The 19601-nt window shown below is 40.5% G+C and overlaps 1 protein-coding gene across 1 annotated transcript in view; it reads left to right on the top strand.

The window, feature by feature from the left end:
- The window catches only part of cdh13 (cadherin 13, H-cadherin (heart)), a 476360-nt gene that overhangs the window by 385899 nt on the left and 70860 nt on the right, over nucleotides 1–19601 (top strand). Inside the window, exons 10-11 of the mRNA XM_033635485.2 lie at nucleotides 7919–8101; nucleotides 8192–8445. Coding sequence (XP_033491376.1) covers nucleotides 7919–8101; nucleotides 8192–8445 — 437 coding nt within the window. The remainder of the gene's footprint in view (nucleotides 1–7918; nucleotides 8102–8191; nucleotides 8446–19601) is intronic.

Here is a 19601-nt window from a genome sequence, read left to right as displayed (position 1 = left end):
AAATAACTGCACCAAATGTTATGGCACTCCATCCAATATTTGCCAAGACATTTCAGTATGGACCAAAGTCATGGACCTACTGACCTATAGACCGACATTGTTACTAGGGATGGATCGGAAAAATTAACGATCAATTATCGATTAAATGTCCATGACATAAAATACTAAACACAGCGTGTTTTTCCTCAATGAAATATTTATTCCAAGAACTACATATAGTCCAACAATCCTCGTAGACAAGGCAAACAATCCTCTTAGACAAGCAGTTAAAGTTTAAATGTTTAACTGTTAAACAAAAAAGATATGCTGCGCTCTCCGGCAGCCGAGCATCTGGCACCGAGCCAAACCTCACACAAATTAACGAGTCAACATTACTGTGCTCTTGAACACAATTGAGCCTCTTTTAGACACAATTCCAAAAAACAATCATATCAAACGATAATAAATTAAAAAAAAATATATATTACTAATGGCTGACAATTTTTGCCAAAATGTAACTTCAAAGTTCAAATGAGTTCAAACGTAATTCACAATCAAATATGCCTATTTAATTAGAGCCTCATAAAACAATAACAAGTGACTCACATAAAGGCTGCGGTGGTGACTGTCCACTCCGAACAAAGTAATGTAACTCCTACTGATTCTTGTTGAGTAATATTAGCATGTTAACATGCTCAGGGGTGAGACACGAGCGCAGCCTGGTGATAGTCAGTCCAGCAGCTGAAAACACCCGCTCTGACGGGACCGAAGTTGCAGGGATGCACACGACATTGCAATATTTACACTGGACTTCATCATTTTTTAAGTTGAAATGGTCCCACACCAAGCTCCGCTTTGACCGCTTCATGTTTCCTTTTGATTTCTACGGCAGCCCGGAGGCAGTGGAGGTTTTCTCTGTCTCCTAAAAATAGTTAAATGTCGCCCCCTGCTGGTGAAATGTCTCATTGCTGCCACATAGTGAAATTCATTGCATTGCTTCAAGACAGACACACTACACAATAGATCGACAACATTTCACGTTATCGAAAACAATCTTAACGATCAATTATCGATTAATCGATTAATCATGCCCATCCCTAATTGTTACCCTACAGCCATGCCGTTAGCATGGCTAAAAAGGTATTAAAGCTAAACCTACAGCTTCTGGTTTCAGTTAGCTAACAGGAGGAACCTGCACCACCACTGTGGACTGCAATATCTTGACTGACATGTATAATGGCCTTAAGTACTGATCTGTTATTTTCCAGTAATAGTAGGGAATTACTTTGACAATATTATATATATATATATATATATATATATATATATATATATATATTATATATTATATTATTGTGCCTACATTGTGTTATTTCATGATACTATTTTAAGTAGAATTATCGGAACAATAATCACAGCTCAAATTCCTCATAAATGCTTGGCAATTACTGCCCTGTTAAACAAAGTGACACAGTGGCCGGAGTCTGTTGTTGGGTTTGTTTATTTGTTTCTCATTAAAACTCACCTTGTAGCAGTGGGTGTTCACTGTCCTTTTTAGGATCTATTCACACAGTAAGCAATCAGCACCTCCTCAACAATCAACACCTCCTCAGCAATCAGCACCTCCTCATCTCACCTCAAGAAGATGTAACTGTCAGTCCCATTAGGTGATCGTCAGTGTCATGTAAAGGCAAAAGTATTGGATGAGTAAAGTTACAGATATAATTTAAGGTGAAGGAAATGTTATGTTATTATATTTTGTGTATGAGGCAGATCGCAAAGGTGACTTGTATACCTGCTCCATAATACACATAAAATAAAATGCAGAATTTATTTAACCATGCTTATTTAAAGGTCCGTACCACTGTGTTCAAGCCTCAAGTCTTTAACTATTGATCACATACTTTTTTGAATACATGAACGGTAACATTTGAGGATGAATTATTTCTACTCTTTTGGAAAGGTGTTGGTTTACATTTTGTTCTGTAACATAGTAAGATCAATAACCTATAAAGCAGGATTTATACTTCTGCTTCAAATCGACGATGTACCCTACGCTGTAGCCTAGAGTTCTCAACGGGCCCAAAAATTCAACCCGAAACCGAAATGACCCGAGGGACTTGAAGCCCGAAACCGGCTCGGCCCGGCATCATCACATACATCACTGGGTCCGAGCCCAACTGAACCCGAGATTTTTTTTTTTTTTTTTTTTTTTTTTTTTAATGGAAGGGGGAAAAAATTATGCTCCCCCTGTGCACCTCAGCAGTCTGGCTTCCCTGGCTCAAATACAGTATCTTTAATCACTTAAAGTCAACCAATCATTCATGTCCCAAAATAATATTACCAGACAGACAGGCTTCAACGTCAGTGTGGGGGAGAGCAACCATTGCGCATCATGTAAAGCTGCGCCGCTGCATTTAATGAGCCGCAGCCGCTCAACACTTTTCCTGCACCTGAACGCTGATTGACTGACTGAACTTCGCTCACACTTCACAGCAGCACATCTTGTTTTAGTATTTTTTTTTTTTTGTCAGAACGGAATTCACACAGACTCCAAAAGCAGAACCATGGGCAGCAGCATTGTGTGTTAGTGCTGCTGTCACACCCTCACACAGTGCGCTTCTCTGACAGACAGAGAGGTTGTTTTTGTTTTTGTTTTTTTTCCTCTCTCTCTGCTGTCCAAGCCTGACTCAGCCCGCCCCAATTAACTTAATTAGTTGGCCCAAACCGACCCAACCCGTCGGGCTTATTCGGGTCGGGCTCGGGGTGAAATTGAGAACTCTACTGTAGCCTGAGGTGCACCTCCCCAGAAATATAACTACACAGACCTGTCTATTTTTGTACGCTGAAACAATTTCCCTCAGTAGAAAAGAAACTTTTATTTACTTTTATTTCACAGATATAAAACAATACATTATGAAGACAATAAAGCCTCCACAAAATAACATTTTGAGTCTTGCGTGTGATTTATCCTGGCTTCATATGAGCAGAGGAAATCTCTGCTAGTTGCTGGGCTAATTAACACAATATAAAATGCCATAGGCTTGTGCTTATCATCTTAGCATTTTATATTTGTGTGGAAAATGTGTTCAGTATGAGACAGTTGTTCTGTTGGTGAACCTTGTGAGTTGTAATGGAGCCAAATTTTGTAACGTTACCTTTGTTAAATTATGCTGTTGTCCCTGGCTTCATACTGTATGGGCAGAAGAGTTTGCTAGGCTAATTTATACAATGTAAAATGCCATAGGCTTGTGCTAAAAACATTAGCGTGCTGTATTTGTGGGGAAAATGTGTCCAGCAAAAGACAAGTGCTTTGTCTGTGAATGCTCTAAGTTATAGAGAAGCCAATTTGTGTACTTGTGTTTGAAATTGTCACTATTAAAGGGATAGTGCACCCAAAAATGAAAATTCAGCCATTATCTACTCACCCATATGCTGAGGGAGGCTCAGGTGAAGTTTTAGAGTCCTCACATCCCTTGCGGAGATCCAAGGGGAGAGGGGGTAGCAACACAACTCCACCTAATGGAGGCTGGGCGCCCCAGATTCAAACGTCCAAAAACACATAACTGAAACCACAAAATATCTCCATACTGCTCGTCCGTAGTGATCCAAGCCCCGACATAAAAATTTGTTTGGAAAAACGTCATTTGAACTTTTAGCCTCATTGTAGCCTGTAGCTACAATGAGGCTTAAATGACGTTTTTCCAAACAACTTTTTATGTTGGGGCTTCAGGACACTTGGATCACTACGGATGAGCAGTATGGAGATATTTTGTGGTTTCAGTTATGTGCTTTTGGACGTTTTAATCTGGGGCGCCCAGCCTCCATTAGGTGAAGTTGTGTTGCTACCCCCTCTCCCCTTGGATCTCCGTAAATGTTGTGAGGACTCTAAAACTTCACCTGAGCCTCCCTCGGCATGAGGGTGAGTAGATAATGGCTGAATTTTAATTTTTGGGTGCACTATCCCTTTAAGCCATGTTGAAAGTGCTTTTTAGGTGTGTTTTGAATCAACTAAACTTTACAGCACTTCACAGAACCCCCACTGCCAACTATTGTTTTGGAGGTGTAATTGCAGAGTGACACAGACACCACCGCACAAGTATAAATGCTCACAATGACGTAGGCCACTTGCGTAGGCTACAGCATAGGCTCTGCTTAGATCTTAAGGATATACCTGATTAAATAAAGGGTTTATAAACTGAACTTTTGTCACACACTAAAATTGTGTCATCTCTTACTGTGAACATCAGGTCTGCATCAGTTGTTGTTTATGGTAAATCATTGCTGTATGGTAATACAGTTTAAGTGCATATTTCTGCACTGTGTTACCTCATAACAATACAACAATGTTTTGAGTGCTAATGGAGGCTTGGAACTGAAAAAATACATTCTAAACCACAGCAGCATGGTTTGTTAAAGTGGTTAACTGTGATGTACAAGATTTTTAGTAAAGCAAGAGAATACCTTTATAATGCATTTTTAACGACAGAGCAATTAGTGGATGAGCACACCGAGCCGAAGCATCATGTTCCCACAGCAGGTGCACATGAAAGGTGGAGTGAGGTCACACCAGTACACGTGACATGTGACAGACTGTAATAAACAAGTCACCGTGGCTGTCACAAAGTAGGTATAAATAGTGTAATCAACAATTACAGTGCTGAAACTTTTGACTGAAACCTGACATTATCCATGTATTTATCTTTTCTTCTTAAATTGTTGTGCCTTATCTATTGGCAGCATGGCATTACCTTGAAGATTTATGGGACAGATTATTGGAAAAAGTCAAGCATAAAAGGAGATGGGGAAACAGAAAATCAATATCACACTGTAGTTTTTACTCCTTAGAATCTTAAATGTCTGGAGTGTAAAGCTCTGTGATTTATGGCTTCTTTCAACTCTGTTTTTATTCATTCATTCATTCTTTCTTTCTGTCTTTCTTTTATCTATCTGTCTATGTGTGTGTGTGTGTGTGTGTGTGTGTGTGTGTGTGTGTGTGTGTTTGACTCTTGGCCTGCATGACCATGGTCACGTGGTCATCTTTTTCTGAGAGTCACTACTGTAATTGGCTCTCTGTCTGGGCCTGGGAGTCTTAGATAGAAAACAGCCAACACACACACACACACACACACACACACACACACACGGATAAAAGCAAACTTGAAGGCAGACCTTTTTTCTTCCTCTTCCCCCCCCACTCTTAATGTGTTTAAGTCATTTCAGGCTGGGAGCTCTGCCTCGTAGTTAGTCATTTCCTTCTAGTCTTTCAGGTGACTGGTTGCTTTGTGCTCCAGGTGGAATTGGGGCCTTATCAGCGGCAGGGCAGGAGCCCAGTGGCCACATCACACAGAATACAGCGTTTCCTCCAACCGCATGACTGCCCCACATGATTAAACCCAATCTGACCGGCTGTTGTCTGTGTGTCCGTCCTGTATTTTTGTGTGTGTGTTTGTGAGGGAAGGAAAGAGGGAGAGAGCTTGCAAGTGTTATCTGTCGCTTGAAGTCCAGAAGAGGATGATGAGCATGGCAATGCCAATGACGTGCATTTGTCTCTGATCACAGTGCTTGTGTCTTTGAGTGCTTACAGTGGGGGCATGTAGGTAACGTGTGTAAAAGGGCTTTCACTGCTTCGGGGTTCTTCGCTAAAGCGACAGCAGTTGCTGTTTAAATTTAAATTCCAGTACATCCCACTTGTTTTTAAAAATGAGCACTGGGCTTTTTATGTTTCAAACATCCCCCTAATTTCCACATGATGCTTTTGTACCGGACCGCTGCAGGCTTGCAGGACAAAAGGGGCCAACAATGACCATGTGGGCACAAACATAACCTCCTTCTTTAAAGAACATTGTGCTTCTATCCTATGTGCCCTAAATGACTGTGAATGGTTCAGTGTGTTTTTTTAAACAAGCTTTGGATGAATAAAAAAGGAGAAAAGAAAAGAAAGAGAAGAAATCAATGTTTGTGTCTCTTCAGATAAATGCACGGAGCCAGGCAGTGTAAGGCGGTAAGAGGGTAATCTGTGAAACAACAATACCGTGGGCTGACAGGAGACGCAGTAATCTAGGCTGGACCAGTGCTATCCTTAAACAGTGTGTTCTGTGTCTGAAAGATTACACTGTAAGCTCCGACACCATAATGGTCCTGACACACGCGCATGCACACACACACACACACACGCACAGAATTGCTTCTGCCTGCCTGGAGCTCCTGCTAGGGTTCCCCTGTTCAGGATGTAGTCTTTACTGAGAGACTTGCTGGCAGAATGCATTGATAGCAATCTGAGGCCTGCTGCCAACAATAAGCAGAGAGGTGGGGAGTGATTGACACTAAAAGATAAATGAGATGCACTATGGAGAATACATGATTAAAGATCAGATAGTGTTTATTCTGTTATTTGTACAGTGTTTGTCCATGCAGTCATGTGTTTATTAGTCCTTCTGTGAATTAATGTTTAGGCAAACACTTTTTAATTGATTTGACTGCAGAATATCAGACTTGACATTATTAACTATTACATTTATTTACAAACTCATCATTTATCATTCATCCCTCTCACTCCCTTCCTTCCTTTCTTTCTCTGTCTGTCTCTCTGTTTTTCTTTCTTTACAGTAATTTCTTCCCCTATTTCCAGCTGTAGCATCTGAGTATTAAAATAGCTCTGATATTTTACGACTGTATCACTGAGCCGAAAACCTTCCCCAAGTCAAACATGAAGCTTTCCTACAGTTTTCTCCCTAAAATCAACTATTTCAATAATGAGGATGTTTTTGTTTTATACAACATTAAAATGACTCGAAACATCCAAGCAGAAACATATAAAGATGAAGATAAAACAAGCTAAAGTTATGTATTGTGAGTATCCTTGACGTCTAACAAATACATCGAGGGCATTTCCATCCTCGTAAAACATCAGCAAGGCCTATTCTTTTGAATTATTTACACCCCGCATTGTTAACATTCATATTTGCTCGCTCGCAGTTTCAGGGTTAGGGTTGATGGTGTGTATCTATTTTTCTTTGTGCGTTGCTGCAACCAGCAGAATAGCAAGAAAACACCAGCAGGAATGTGCATCACATCGCTCATGCGTGTGCACAGTGCAAATAAAACGGGGACCCACTCATAAAAGCATTGCTACAGTGCAAGTAGAGCACTAGTGGTCAATAACGCCACAGGGTAATTTCAGTCTGAAGGTAAAGCAAATTTTTCTCCTTTGTTCACTCAATTTTTTCCACAAGTGGGGCAGCTATGGTGAAATAATCATAACAGTTGTGCATTTTGTAGTAAAGGCAACGCATTTGGCACAGATGTGTGTTGATGTGTTCTGAAAGGATATTAAGACACTGCAAACTTGGCCCCTGTGAGACATGGCAGCCATTGTGAGCAATGGCTATCGACTAGGCTAAGCTGTGTTCGAGCAGAATCAGGTCAGAAGTCAGAAGACCACAGACATGTTTTTTTCCCTCTTCATTTTTAAAGAGTGCTTTTAAAACTTTCAACCTGAGAAAAATGTGAAAAGCAAATAAAAGGAGCATGGATATTTCAAGGTCAAACTTCACCCAGTTGCCTTTATGCTAGAATGACGACCGAGGAACTGCAGAGTCCTCAGCTTTCCAACAGTGCATTTCTCACAGCAACTTGAGTTTGTTCTTTCAAATGAAATGAACATTTTTTCACTCAAGTTTGAGACACAATCAGCTGGGGCAGACGCCTTTGTCTAAACTCATGTTCTCATCCACTTTGTGTGCAAGCATGCTGCCTCTAAAATTCATATTCAGTCTGAAGACAGTTACCTAAATCTGCTCCTGAGAGAAAGTCTTTGTCTGTACCATCCTTTTTGTCTGCGTCCAGTTTGATTTGTTCTCCGATAGTCTATAGATTTTAGTATCCTCACTGCTTCCTTCTTTCTAATGATGATTTGTCTGTCCGTCTCCTCTAACAGTTCGAGGCATATGTGTACGAGGGCTCGACAGGTGTGGTGGTCAACCTGACAGTAGACGACAGGGACGACCCAGACACGGGGGCATGGAGAGCGATTTACTCTATAATTAACGGAGATCCCACGCTGAGCTTTGAGATCCAAACCAACCCAGACAATAACGAGGGCATGCTGTCTGTCATCAAGGTATACAAAACTATCCACCCAATGCATTCAAATGCTACAGCTAGTAACATTATTACCCTTTCCTTACATTCCATTATTTTCTCCCTTCAGCCTCTGGACTATGAGGCCACAGCATTCCACACGCTACTCATCAAAGTGGAGAATGAGGATGCTCTGGTTCCTGATGTAGGCTATGGCCCCAGCTCTACAGCCACTGTACACGTCACAGTCCTGGACATCAACGAGGGCCCCGTCTTCTTCCCCGACCCCCTGACAGTCACCAGGATGGAAAACATTCCTTTGGGCAGTTTTGTGGCCTCACTCAATGCCACAGATCCAGATATATTACAGACACAGAGCGTCAGGTAAGGAGCCGGGGATAAAATCAAGTGGAAAACAGCCAGAGTTGAAGTGAGACTGATTGAAATCGAGCTGCAACACTGTACTTGTCTTGTGCATAAGAAAATGAGAAGGTAGACAGAGTGGCAGAGAGTTTGATTGTGTTGTGCGATTGACTGACTTCGGCTGTAGCTCGCAAGCTTAGTATTGTCGGTAATAAGCTGTCTGATATTCATTTAGTTTCACTCTGTTCAGCTGAGCAACATAATCAAGTATGGTTTGCTAATGGGACCCTTTGAGAAGCACTTAAAGTTTTCTCTCATAAGGGCAGTTCACTTATGTCAGTAAGCTTTCAGATATGTTTATCTCTTTCATCTGATTCCCATCACCTCCATCCATCCATCCCCATTGTTTTGTTTGCCTGTTAGGGCTGCTTTATCTGTCTGTGTTGTGTAAACAGATGAGAGATATTGCTCCGGCAATCGACAGTTTACTGGCACAGGTCAAACCATTCACCCTATCAACTGGAAAGTCAGAGAGTGGGGCAGCTCATTAACTTTAACTATGTTACAGAAAAAAACCCTCTTCCTTAAATATTACCATCATCATAACAGGAAGGCTATTAGTTTCACTATGTGCTACAATAAAAATCATTCCTCTTGCTGCCAGAGGGAGCCCCATAGCGTGTGCTGTGCTTCCTTTTACAAGATGGAAAACTCATCATTGCATTTATTGGCTTTCAGGCCTAATTTGTACTCAATTTAGACTGCTCTCTTTCTGCACCCTTAGAGTTATATATCATGTAAAAAATAGTGTTAAATAAACACATGGGGATAATAAAGATCCAAGGAAATAAAACTCAGCAGATCGTGACTTTAATGCTCAAATTATTGACGCTGCTTTATGTGCTGTAAAAGGTAGACACCGTGTCAGTATCAAATGCTACATAACGTGAAGTTGTTCAGCTGAATGTTGTATAGGAGTCAGGGCCTGAGCCCATAAAGCTTTGCCAAGCGGCGGTCTGAGATCACAAGTCAGGTCACATGACCGTATAAATCTCAAAAAGTCTGAAAGCACAAACCAGTCTCTGAATACATATTTTTTTCAGTAGTGCCAGCACACTACTGGAATACTTAAATCAAAGGGCAGTTTTTGTTTTGCTATGGGTTTCTGGGAAGATCAAGAAACATGCTCTATTGAACACTACCTTAGGCCATAAGCTTACTTTAAATCTATATTTAGTAGTTTCACATGATTGGCTGAAGTCTAGCAGTATTTTGGTGGTTGCCTTTATTGATTTAACCTTGACAGTCATGATAATATTAGTCAATGGCCATAATTTAATTTAAAATCCAAACAAACTTTGCACATCAAAGCAACCAGAAATGGAGGAAAAATGTAGATTAAGAAAATATTTAAAGTATAGATCAAAGCCAACCAGAAGTCACAACTGAAGCACACTTCTTTACAGTACCTGAAATATGCTCAGTTTAACTAAACTAACAGCCGTGCTAGCAGCTCTGTGAGTCTGTTCATAGGTACACCTGTGTTTTGTGGTAAATGCTAATAACAGTGCTCAAATGTTAAACAGCACGGTAAGACCACCTTGATTACCTGAGCTCAACATTTTGTTTTGCTCTGTGTATCAGTCTGGACCCGCTACTGCCCCAAACACATTCAGTGGGCTGGTGTACTCCCCGTGACACACAAACTCCTCCAGCTAATCAGCATAACAAAACAACACATCTTCATCACCAGCAGAGCCAGTTGATAAATCAAGTTTTTGTCAAATCCAGTCAAAAAAACTGAGAAAACATCTTTCCCTCTGAGAAATTCTGCCTGTGCATACTCTCATTATTGTTTGATTATTGTTATTGACCCTATTTCTGTGATAAATTCAGTTATTGCTGTGTTTACTTTTCTAACGTTAGAGTTAGCGCTTGTTGCTTCGGGTGCCTCCATTACTGTTCTGCAAGCTGCAGCCTGCATTTTACGTCATCAACTACGCCCCAGTCCCTGATTGGCCCCAGTTAGATTTTAATTTCTTGAGAGTGTTTGGGATGGCAGCAAATCAAACTGATAAAGAAAGTGAAACAGAATGTTAAGCTCACGTCATCATGATGGTCTCACCAAGCGAATAATGTTTGCCATGTTCACCACCCTAGTTTAGGTTGTCAGCATGCTAACATTTGCTAATTTGTACAGCTGAGGGTGATGGGAACGCCATTAGTTTTTGCAGGTATTTGGTCATAAAAACATACTATTGGATATTTAAATTTTTGACCTGATGATGATGCTGGATGAAAAGCTAAAGTCTGCTTCCACTCAAAAACATGTTTTACTTAGGCTTTTACTGTTTTACTTGACTTATATACTGACTCGTATTTTTCACTAGAGAGATGTTATTACATTTCTCTCCTGAAGGGGGCGATGTCTTTGCACTTTCCTATAATCTGAGAATCAAAAGTACATTGGGCATGCTAGATTATGTATGTCACTAATACGAAAGCCTATTGAAAACTGAAAACTCCAGCACAGAGAAGACCTGTCAACAAGAGAGCAGAGTTAGCATTAGCCTAGTGAAATTTTGTCAGCAAACATGGTACAGTTTGCAGTTTTTGGATATAAACCGGATCCTGCAGCATGCTTCCACTATCTACCAAAAACCCCATTGTTGTAGATATTATTGTTTATTTCACAACAACTAACTCCGTGTCAGTCACTGCCAGTTAGCCTACAAGCTAACAAGCTAACAAACCACATAAATAGAAGATGCTAACTACACTTACTAATCTGAATCTGGATCTGACTGAGGCTCCAACATTTATGACTGAATCTCTCTGATGTTTCTTCCAATACTTACATTAGCCATCTTGATGCACGCTGCTCTTTTACCTGGCATGAGCAGCGCTGGAGAAAGTGGAAAGAGAAAGCAAAACTTACTGCAAGCAAATTTCTCAATAAGGAAGAAAGAGTTGATCTGCTTCCAGCCTTTTTTCAGAGTTTATTTTTTAATTATGTGGAAAAACCATGTTACACAAAATACTTGTATCAATATTTCACTTAAAAATGTGTCTTGAGGGGAAATTTTGAGGATCATCAAATTTGTAACTGCTCATCCTGAGGGGATCTATCCAGTTGTTGAATCATTTCACTTGAAACCAAAATGTCAACCTCACGTTGGCACTAGGGGGAAAGTCGGGTGATCAGGATTCATTGGTGGGCACCATAGATATTTGTACCAAATTCATGATAATCCGTCCAATATCTAGACAGATATATAAAAAACTACAAACCAAGATGCCTTTTTCACTGATTTCATCCGACTATCCAGGAGTGAAAGTTTTTCACCAAACCAAATATAAAGTAGAAAACCAATCAATCAATCAATCAATTTTATTTATAAAGCCCAATATCACAAATCACAATTTGCCTCACAGTTTTACAGTTTTAACAATTTTATATTTGTTTTTCCTCATTCAGACTTAACAGATGTTGGTCTTCAGTAACACATTTACCACATCCTACTGCTCCGGCATTGCACTGCAATTGAAAAACACCCCACTGATGCAAGACTAAACATTTAATAGTATGCTGTCATTGAACAACACTTTAAAAAGATGAATTTCTACATGACTCACTCAGGTTAGGTTAGGAGGTTGAATAGTTGGTTGTCTCTTTCCGACACAGTCTTTTTTTATATTTGCATTTGAATATTTAAGCTATACTGATAACTTAAAAGCATTCTCCAAAGATTCTGGTGACATTTTATCTATCTATAGCCACCGAGAGCTCTGTGTTTATGACATCTCCTTTGCATCTTTTACTGATCTTCCGAGTCATATACCTGCGTCTTTCTAACTTCATACTTGCTGCTGTGCTCCTCTCATCTGCAGCATACATTTCTGTATTTTTCTTCATGGCCTCTGTGTTTGTTGTCATTCCATCCTCTGACATTTTGCCAGTAACGGTGACTTTGAAGTGTCATAACTCCGACCTGCAGACAGGTTGAGGACATTGTGAAAGACAGACAGTTGGAGAGGTGGAAATAGAGAGAGAGCATGCACAGAATGAAATGGCAAAAAAAAGGAGGGTATCTGTTTACCTTCCTCTCTCCTTCCATGTCTCTCTCTGCACGGTGGAGGTGTGTTTATTTGTGTGTGTGTATGTGTGTGTGTGTCTGCCCCTTGGGATGCTAAGGTCAAATGCATTTGACATGGAACACAATCGGTGTGACTCTCTGGTCAGAGATAGCAGCAGACAGTGCCCAACACACACACACGCATGATCCTATGTGGATATTTGTGAAGACTGCATTGATTCTGTAACAACAGGAATAACGCACATACAAAAACATCTATTGGCATTACATTGAGAAGGTAAGCCCTATTTGCACAGGACTGTTGTAACCTGGGGTCCTCCTGTGATTTATAATAATTGCATCAGCCATCAGTTTTCTTAAACCTTTGCAGTTCGACCCAGAGCCAACTCAGGCCCCATTCAGACAGGATTAAAATTCCAGTGGGAGATGTGAAAGGAAATATTTGCCATGCTTTAGCTAAATTTATAATTACAGGTGGCATTTAATTGCCAGTGCCAGATTGCACTTGGTTCATCATTTACTCCACAGAAAAACTGCGAAGCTCGTCAGTAGCTTAGCTGAATGAACTCAGTGAAAACGCACAAAAATTGTGAGATACATTTACACATGCACAATACAAGAGATTTGCTAAGATGGGATGTTTAAAAATGGCGGTAAAAGTCACAGGGCATCTTCATCTTCTGTAATGTGACACAATTGCAAGTGAAAAGCAATGTATGAAACAAGCATAGCTACAAGAGGGATTTAAATCAAATCCTTAAGATGTGATAGGATCCTTCAAATGGCATGGCTTATACAATGTGGCTGTGCATACAGAGCTGTAGAGGACAGTTGACCATCACCCACACCTCCATACCTCCCCTCACCCACATTTGTTAGATAGGCAGAAGAAAGACGAACTAATAAGCCACACTGACCAAATACAAACTTTTTCCTAGACTCCCCTCTGCACTAGAGTCAAGTGCAAATTCACTAGCAAGTAACATGCCTCAACAATATGTTGTTTAAAGGTGTAATTGTAATTCAGGAGGTGTTCGTTGTTGAGGACTCATGAATGGATGTATGTGGAAGGTGGAAGAGGGATGTCTTCTCTTAGGTTGGTCTGGGAGGATGTAACTCAGTGTGGGGGTTGCATCTCAGGTGTTTTTCTGCCCGAGCTGATTACAGGCCCCAGATGGTACCTAGAATGAGACATGGGAGAGGTTTGCACCAGACTGAATAAAAAGGGATGAGGGGAGAAGGGAAGAGAGGATGAGGGGATGTGGGTAAGGATAAGCAGAGGGAAGGATGGGGTTGGATGAGGTAGGGAAGGTAAAGGATGAAGGGAAGTGAAAGGGAGGGTGGGTCGAGAAATCTGAACAGAGCAGGGTTGGTTGCTCAGGAATAAGTAGGCTTGGCAGGTAATTAGAGGTGTATTTGAGGCATGGCTCTGCTCCCGAACCCGAAGTTCACAAATGAACTCCATTTAATATGATGATCACAGTTAGCTTGTCACCCCAAATCATTCTTTGCACGCTATTTGATAGGAAAAATATATGTATGCTTATGAGTTTAAGATGAGTTAGTAAAAATATTTTAATGTTTAACAAGAGAGAAAAAGAGATATTTGATGTTAAAAATAAAAAAAGCATAAACTAGTTTTGTTCTATGCTTCAGTTTTTGTAAGGAATAAACAGCTGAGGTATAATGCAGGATTTATACTTCTGCGTCGAATCGACACAACCAAGCCTCCACAGAATAGCATTTTGAGTCTTGTGTGTGATTTATCTTGGCTTCATATGAGCAGAGGAAATCTCCGCTCGTTGCGAGGCTAATTCATACCATGTAAAATGCCATAGACTTGTGCTAATACCATTAGTATGTTGTATTTGTTTGGTAAACATGTTTAGTATAACTGTTTTGTCAGTGAACCTTGTGAATTGTAATGGAGCTAAATTTTGTAACATTACCTTTGTTAAATGTCGCTGTTGTTCCTGGCTTCATATGAGTAGAGGAAAAGTCTGCCAACTGTTAGGCTAATTTATACCATGTAAAATGCCATAGGCTTGTGCTAAAAACATTAGCATGTTGTATTTGTTTGGAAAACATGTTAAGTATAGGATAATTGTTTTGTCAGTGAACCTTGTGAGTTGTAATGGAGCCAAATTTTGTAACGTTACCTGTGTTAAATGTTGCTGTTGTCCCTGGCTTCATATGAGTCGAGGATAAGTCTGCTAGCTGCTGGGCTAATTTATACAATGTAAAATGCCATAGGCTTGTGCTAAAAACATTAGCATATTGTATTTGTGTGGAAAACGTGCCCAGCAAAAGACAAATGCTTTGTCTGTGAATCCTGTGAGTTAAAGTGAAGCCAATTTATGTACTTGTGCTTGAAATTGTTGCTATTAAGCCATGTTTAATGTATGTTTTGGGTGTGTTTTGAATCAACTAAACTTTACAGCACTTCTCAAAAACCCCACCGCACGCCAGTGTTTTGGAGGTGTAACTGCAGAGTGACACAGACACACCACTGCCCAAGTATAAATACTTGCACTGGGGTGGGCCACGTGCATAGGCTATGGCGTAGACTGTGCATAGAGCGAACGCACAAGTATAAATCCTGCTTTACATGTGAATTTGTGAATTAGTGAACTGTAGAGATGTTGGTAGGCCAATTCATTTTTACTTGGAACCAAGCCTGGCCACATGTTTTCTGTTGCCAGTCTTTATGCGAAGCTACGCTATCCAGCTGGCTATAGCTTCATGTTGAACAGACAGTTATGAGAGTGGTGTTGATCTAAATCTCAGCAAGAAGGCAAACCAGCATATCCCCCAAACAGTGGAAGTATTTCTTCAAGGTTACCGATGAATTTCTGAAAATCTGACTTAATTTATAAGGAAAGCAGAGAGCCTTGTGACTGACTGATGTGTCTGCATTCCTTCATATACTGTAGTTCCTTGTAACCCTTATTAAATCTGTTAAGCAGCTGAGTTCTCATTCACTTTTTTGTATGCAGAGTTGTACGATTTAATGATCCTAAATGGAGCAGAGTCATTAATAGTATTTGCTACACCTAGCTGGAATGCTAACAGCTCATCTCAGGTGATGTGAGAATGATGGAGAGTTAATTTAATTTGTACTTACTGAAAGAATAATTTGCTGATGAAACAGGTGTGCAGACAGGTGTTGATCACAGCGGCAATCAGGGGACCTGCTACTGCAAGAAGCTCAATGCAGCCGTCTAGAGGACAGGTGGAGGAGCAAAGGTGTCCATATGACACCTTGTCCATAATTCCGCACAGATTACCTAATTAGGTATTAACACTGCACTTTGAGTCTTATTACAATTCACTACCTCCATGAACACCAATGTTGATTTGAGGCCTAATAACTCAAATTACGACAAGTATTGATTCGTTTGAAGATGGAGACTGCAGGAATGTTTTTTAAAAGCTGCAGTACAATCAGGCAGTGCTGTGGAGCTTCTCATTAGCCTGGTCCCTAGCCTACAGCTAAGAAGAACCAAGCAGGGTTAATCGGGGTTATCTCATTATCCAGGTTATTAGACAGCTTTCTTTTACCATCTTTTTCCCGTAAAGTTGTCCAGAAATAGGTTATTTGCCTGCAAGGGTGTAATATTTCAGTAAATAAATAAATGAAATCTGTTACATTTTGACCACAAACACTTTGAAGTTGCCCAGACTATGTCAGGCCTCAAATGGTCTTGCAGTCATCAGTAATCTCAACGCCCATCTTCTTCCCTTTCATAATGTTAATGACGGGAAGCGAAAGGTTTTCTGGAGGAGATGTAATTAAATCTTAAAAAAAAGAAATGTTTCACACATCTACAGTTCACATGAATAACATGATGCATCTATTAATAGATTTTTTTTTTTCTTTAAATGTTAAATAGCATTAATTAAAACAGTGCTTGGGGCAAAAAGAGTTCTGTTTTTAATTTACCTTCTTTGGCTCAGTGGCGAAAAGAATAATTAAAAGCAACAACAAAGCAATTTTCCTTCCCTCAAACATCACTATGTGCAGCTCTTTCACTCAAACCTACCTCAGATAGTCCATATTCTCACTCTCACTCGTAAACGGGCATGTTACATAATTACAGTAAACATGGGCCATTTTTAATCCTGTTCAGTATTGGGGCCAAACTATTAGGCTTTGGGGGGATTTGCCTCATATTTCTGCTGAAGAAGTTTTCTAGCCCTCTTTACTGGTTTAGCGCTTTAGTCAAGCAGACTGGTTTTATGAGAACGCTGAAGAAGAAAGCCACATCGGGCGCAGAAAATGACAGACAGTGTTGAAGGGTGATGGAGAGAGTTGGACTTTTGACAAAACTTTATCTCCAGTGAACCTCTGACTACAGAAGCGTTTTGCTTAATGCGTGGGCGCTTGACATTGAGAAAGTATCTAGCACTTCAGGGTAGTTTTGTACCCTATAATCTGGAGGAAAGTTTAGTCGGAAAGTTTACCCTGATATTTACTCAAATCCTATCTTGAAATTGACTCTTCATGCTGCTCCGGTGCCAATCCAATAGGCTGTGAAGAGGGGAGCAAATAATCTAAAGTGTCATTAAGAAAGTTTGGCTAATTCAATTAGGTCTCATTTCCAGTGACAGGACTCTCATCGCTTGTCGAATAACTATTTACACTGAAGTAATTGATGCTTGATGGGAAAAGGAGACTGTTTTTAACAGAAAGTAGCTGCACTCATGGTTTGAACACAGTGTGCTGCAGTGAGGGACACTCTGTGCGGAGTTGTTACTAACATCGGAGAGACAAGAAAATTGCGCTTTTCTTTTCTTTGTTTGCTTGATATTTTTCTTGTCTAGAATGTGTTGTTAGTGGGTTTTCTTTCAAGTGATCAGAGTAAATATTTGCTGTTTTTCTCCACTGAAACCAGACAACAGGTTGAAATAAACCAGACGTTTCCAAAGACTTTCCCCCACATGGAGAAGCTGTAGACAGATGAAACAGAATGTTTTGAACAAAAGTTGGATAGAAAAGCTGAAGGGAAAAAACGAGCAATGGCAAAAAAGTAAAAACATTTCCACTATGTTTCTGATAGTATACATCAACACAATGCACCATACGTCCCTTTTTAGCCAATGCTCAGAGGTCTTCAGACTTGGTCTCCTCTTGGCTGCGACTTCTCTATCGTCTCCGAAATACATTTAACTTATTTTCTTCTCCTTGCTTTTGAAAATAGAGAGAATCTCAAACAGTTGGGTCATACATTATTCAGCAGCTACTTTCACTTCTCACTCTGGTCATATTCAAGTTAAAAGGGATGGGACTTAAAGGAAGAGGGACTGGGAGCTGGAATGTCAGGCATGAACTGGCAGGTGGCTTTGAGAAGCCAAGGTGAGGGAAGAGAGGGTGAGACAGATCAACGGACAGACAGACAGGCAGACAGACGGCCTGTGATATGGCGGAGTCTGTGTGAAGGAGAGGGGTGTCCAATGCTACAAAGGCTGACCTGTGAGGGGTCAGACAGGTTGATCACCTTCAGATCTGCCTGAAATTGTCCCTGTCTGTGCAGGATAACCAACAAAAGGAAAGATAGAGATAGAGAGGATGTAGGATATGAGATAAAGATGACAGCAAGACACACCAAGAGAGCACACAGGGGAGGATGTCATTTTGGGAAGGAGCCACAGAGTAATTCACCCACTGACTGTCACAACCTTTTTTTAGTAATACAAGTAAAGTGTCATTAAAGACGATTTGATTGGCTGAGGCTGCCCTGCAAATGTGTCCAACCAGATACACTGGGTCAGTTAAATATTCTGGATGCTGCAAAGTGTACAAAGTACAAGTTAATGGGGATGAAACAGGAGAGTAAAGTAAAGAGGAAATCAGTAATACTCTGGCTGAACTTTTGCTAACTAATTCCAAAAGTTAGCCCAAAGTTCAAAGTGGCCATGCACACACAACAGCAGAGCACATTTGTTTCGGCCGGAAGTTTGCCACAAAGGAGTGACATACAGCTAAATGGATTTTTGCCCACAACCACTCTGCCTCCCTCCCTCTCGCTCCCTTTCTCTCAACACATCACATTAAAAATTAACCCTGCAAAAGAACCCTAAAGCACAAACCCAGTAACTGGGTCATTCATACAACTTAACACTTTTTGTGTGTATGCTAAGTCATTAGAGGTCAACAAAGTATAAGTATGCATTAGTCAGCAACAATCTATGCAACTTTCTGTAAAACTGCACATGAGCACCTTGTTTTTACGTATTGTTCATGACAGTTTACATTATATTTTAGCTGTGGTTCTCAAACTTTGTCTGTAAAGCCCCCCTTCAGAAGTCCAATAAGGGTGCTTTCACACCTGCCCTGTTTGGTTCGGTTCATTCAAACTCAAGTTTGTTTGCTCCCTGGGTGCGGTTCATTTGGGCAGGTGTGAACACAGCAATCATGCTTGGGTACACACCAAAACAACCAAACCAAAACCTTCTTGAAAAGGTGGTTTTAATTCAGTTAAAAACAAACTCTGGTGCAGTTCGTTTGTGGTGAGAATGTTTTCAGACTAAGATCCGCACCAACTGCGGTCACCTTACACATTGTTTGGGTTAAACAAGCGTGAGCATGTTACAGTCCTGGAGGATTGTTAATGTCTGCTTCCTCCTGTACTGCCTTGATATGCACATTCAGTGCATCCAATGTATCCAAACATTGTTTTCTAGTTGGAGACATGCCTCATTTTCAAACTGTATGGTTTACCTAAAATGAACAATGACAGCAATATAGTCCACGATGACCAGCGCTAAAATCAACCCATGTAGTCCCTCCACTGTGACATTAGGAAGTGTCGCATTTATCTTTTTTTCTTACGTTTTGTTTACTTCCTGGATTTTTCCCGCATGGAAATTCTGACCAAACAAGAGCAGCTTTCTGGCACAAGGCATTTGATCTGGTCCGCTCGTAAATGCTACCGCGAGAACACAAACCAACTCTAGGCAATTATGCAACTTTGTAACAAAATTAGTCCCTGATTTGGACCAAAGCAAGACAACTCTATGTCTGAAAGTGCCATAAAATTTGAGGAAGCACCTATTAAAAAAGAGCCATGTTGAATTTTA

The sequence above is a fragment of the Epinephelus lanceolatus genome, chromosome 5 (assembly GCF_041903045.1).
Source record: "Epinephelus lanceolatus isolate andai-2023 chromosome 5, ASM4190304v1, whole genome shotgun sequence".
Classification (NCBI taxonomy): Eukaryota; Metazoa; Chordata; class Actinopteri; order Perciformes; family Serranidae; genus Epinephelus; species Epinephelus lanceolatus.
Note: the sequence above shows the minus strand (reverse complement) of the source record. Positions and strands in the feature narration are given on the sequence as shown.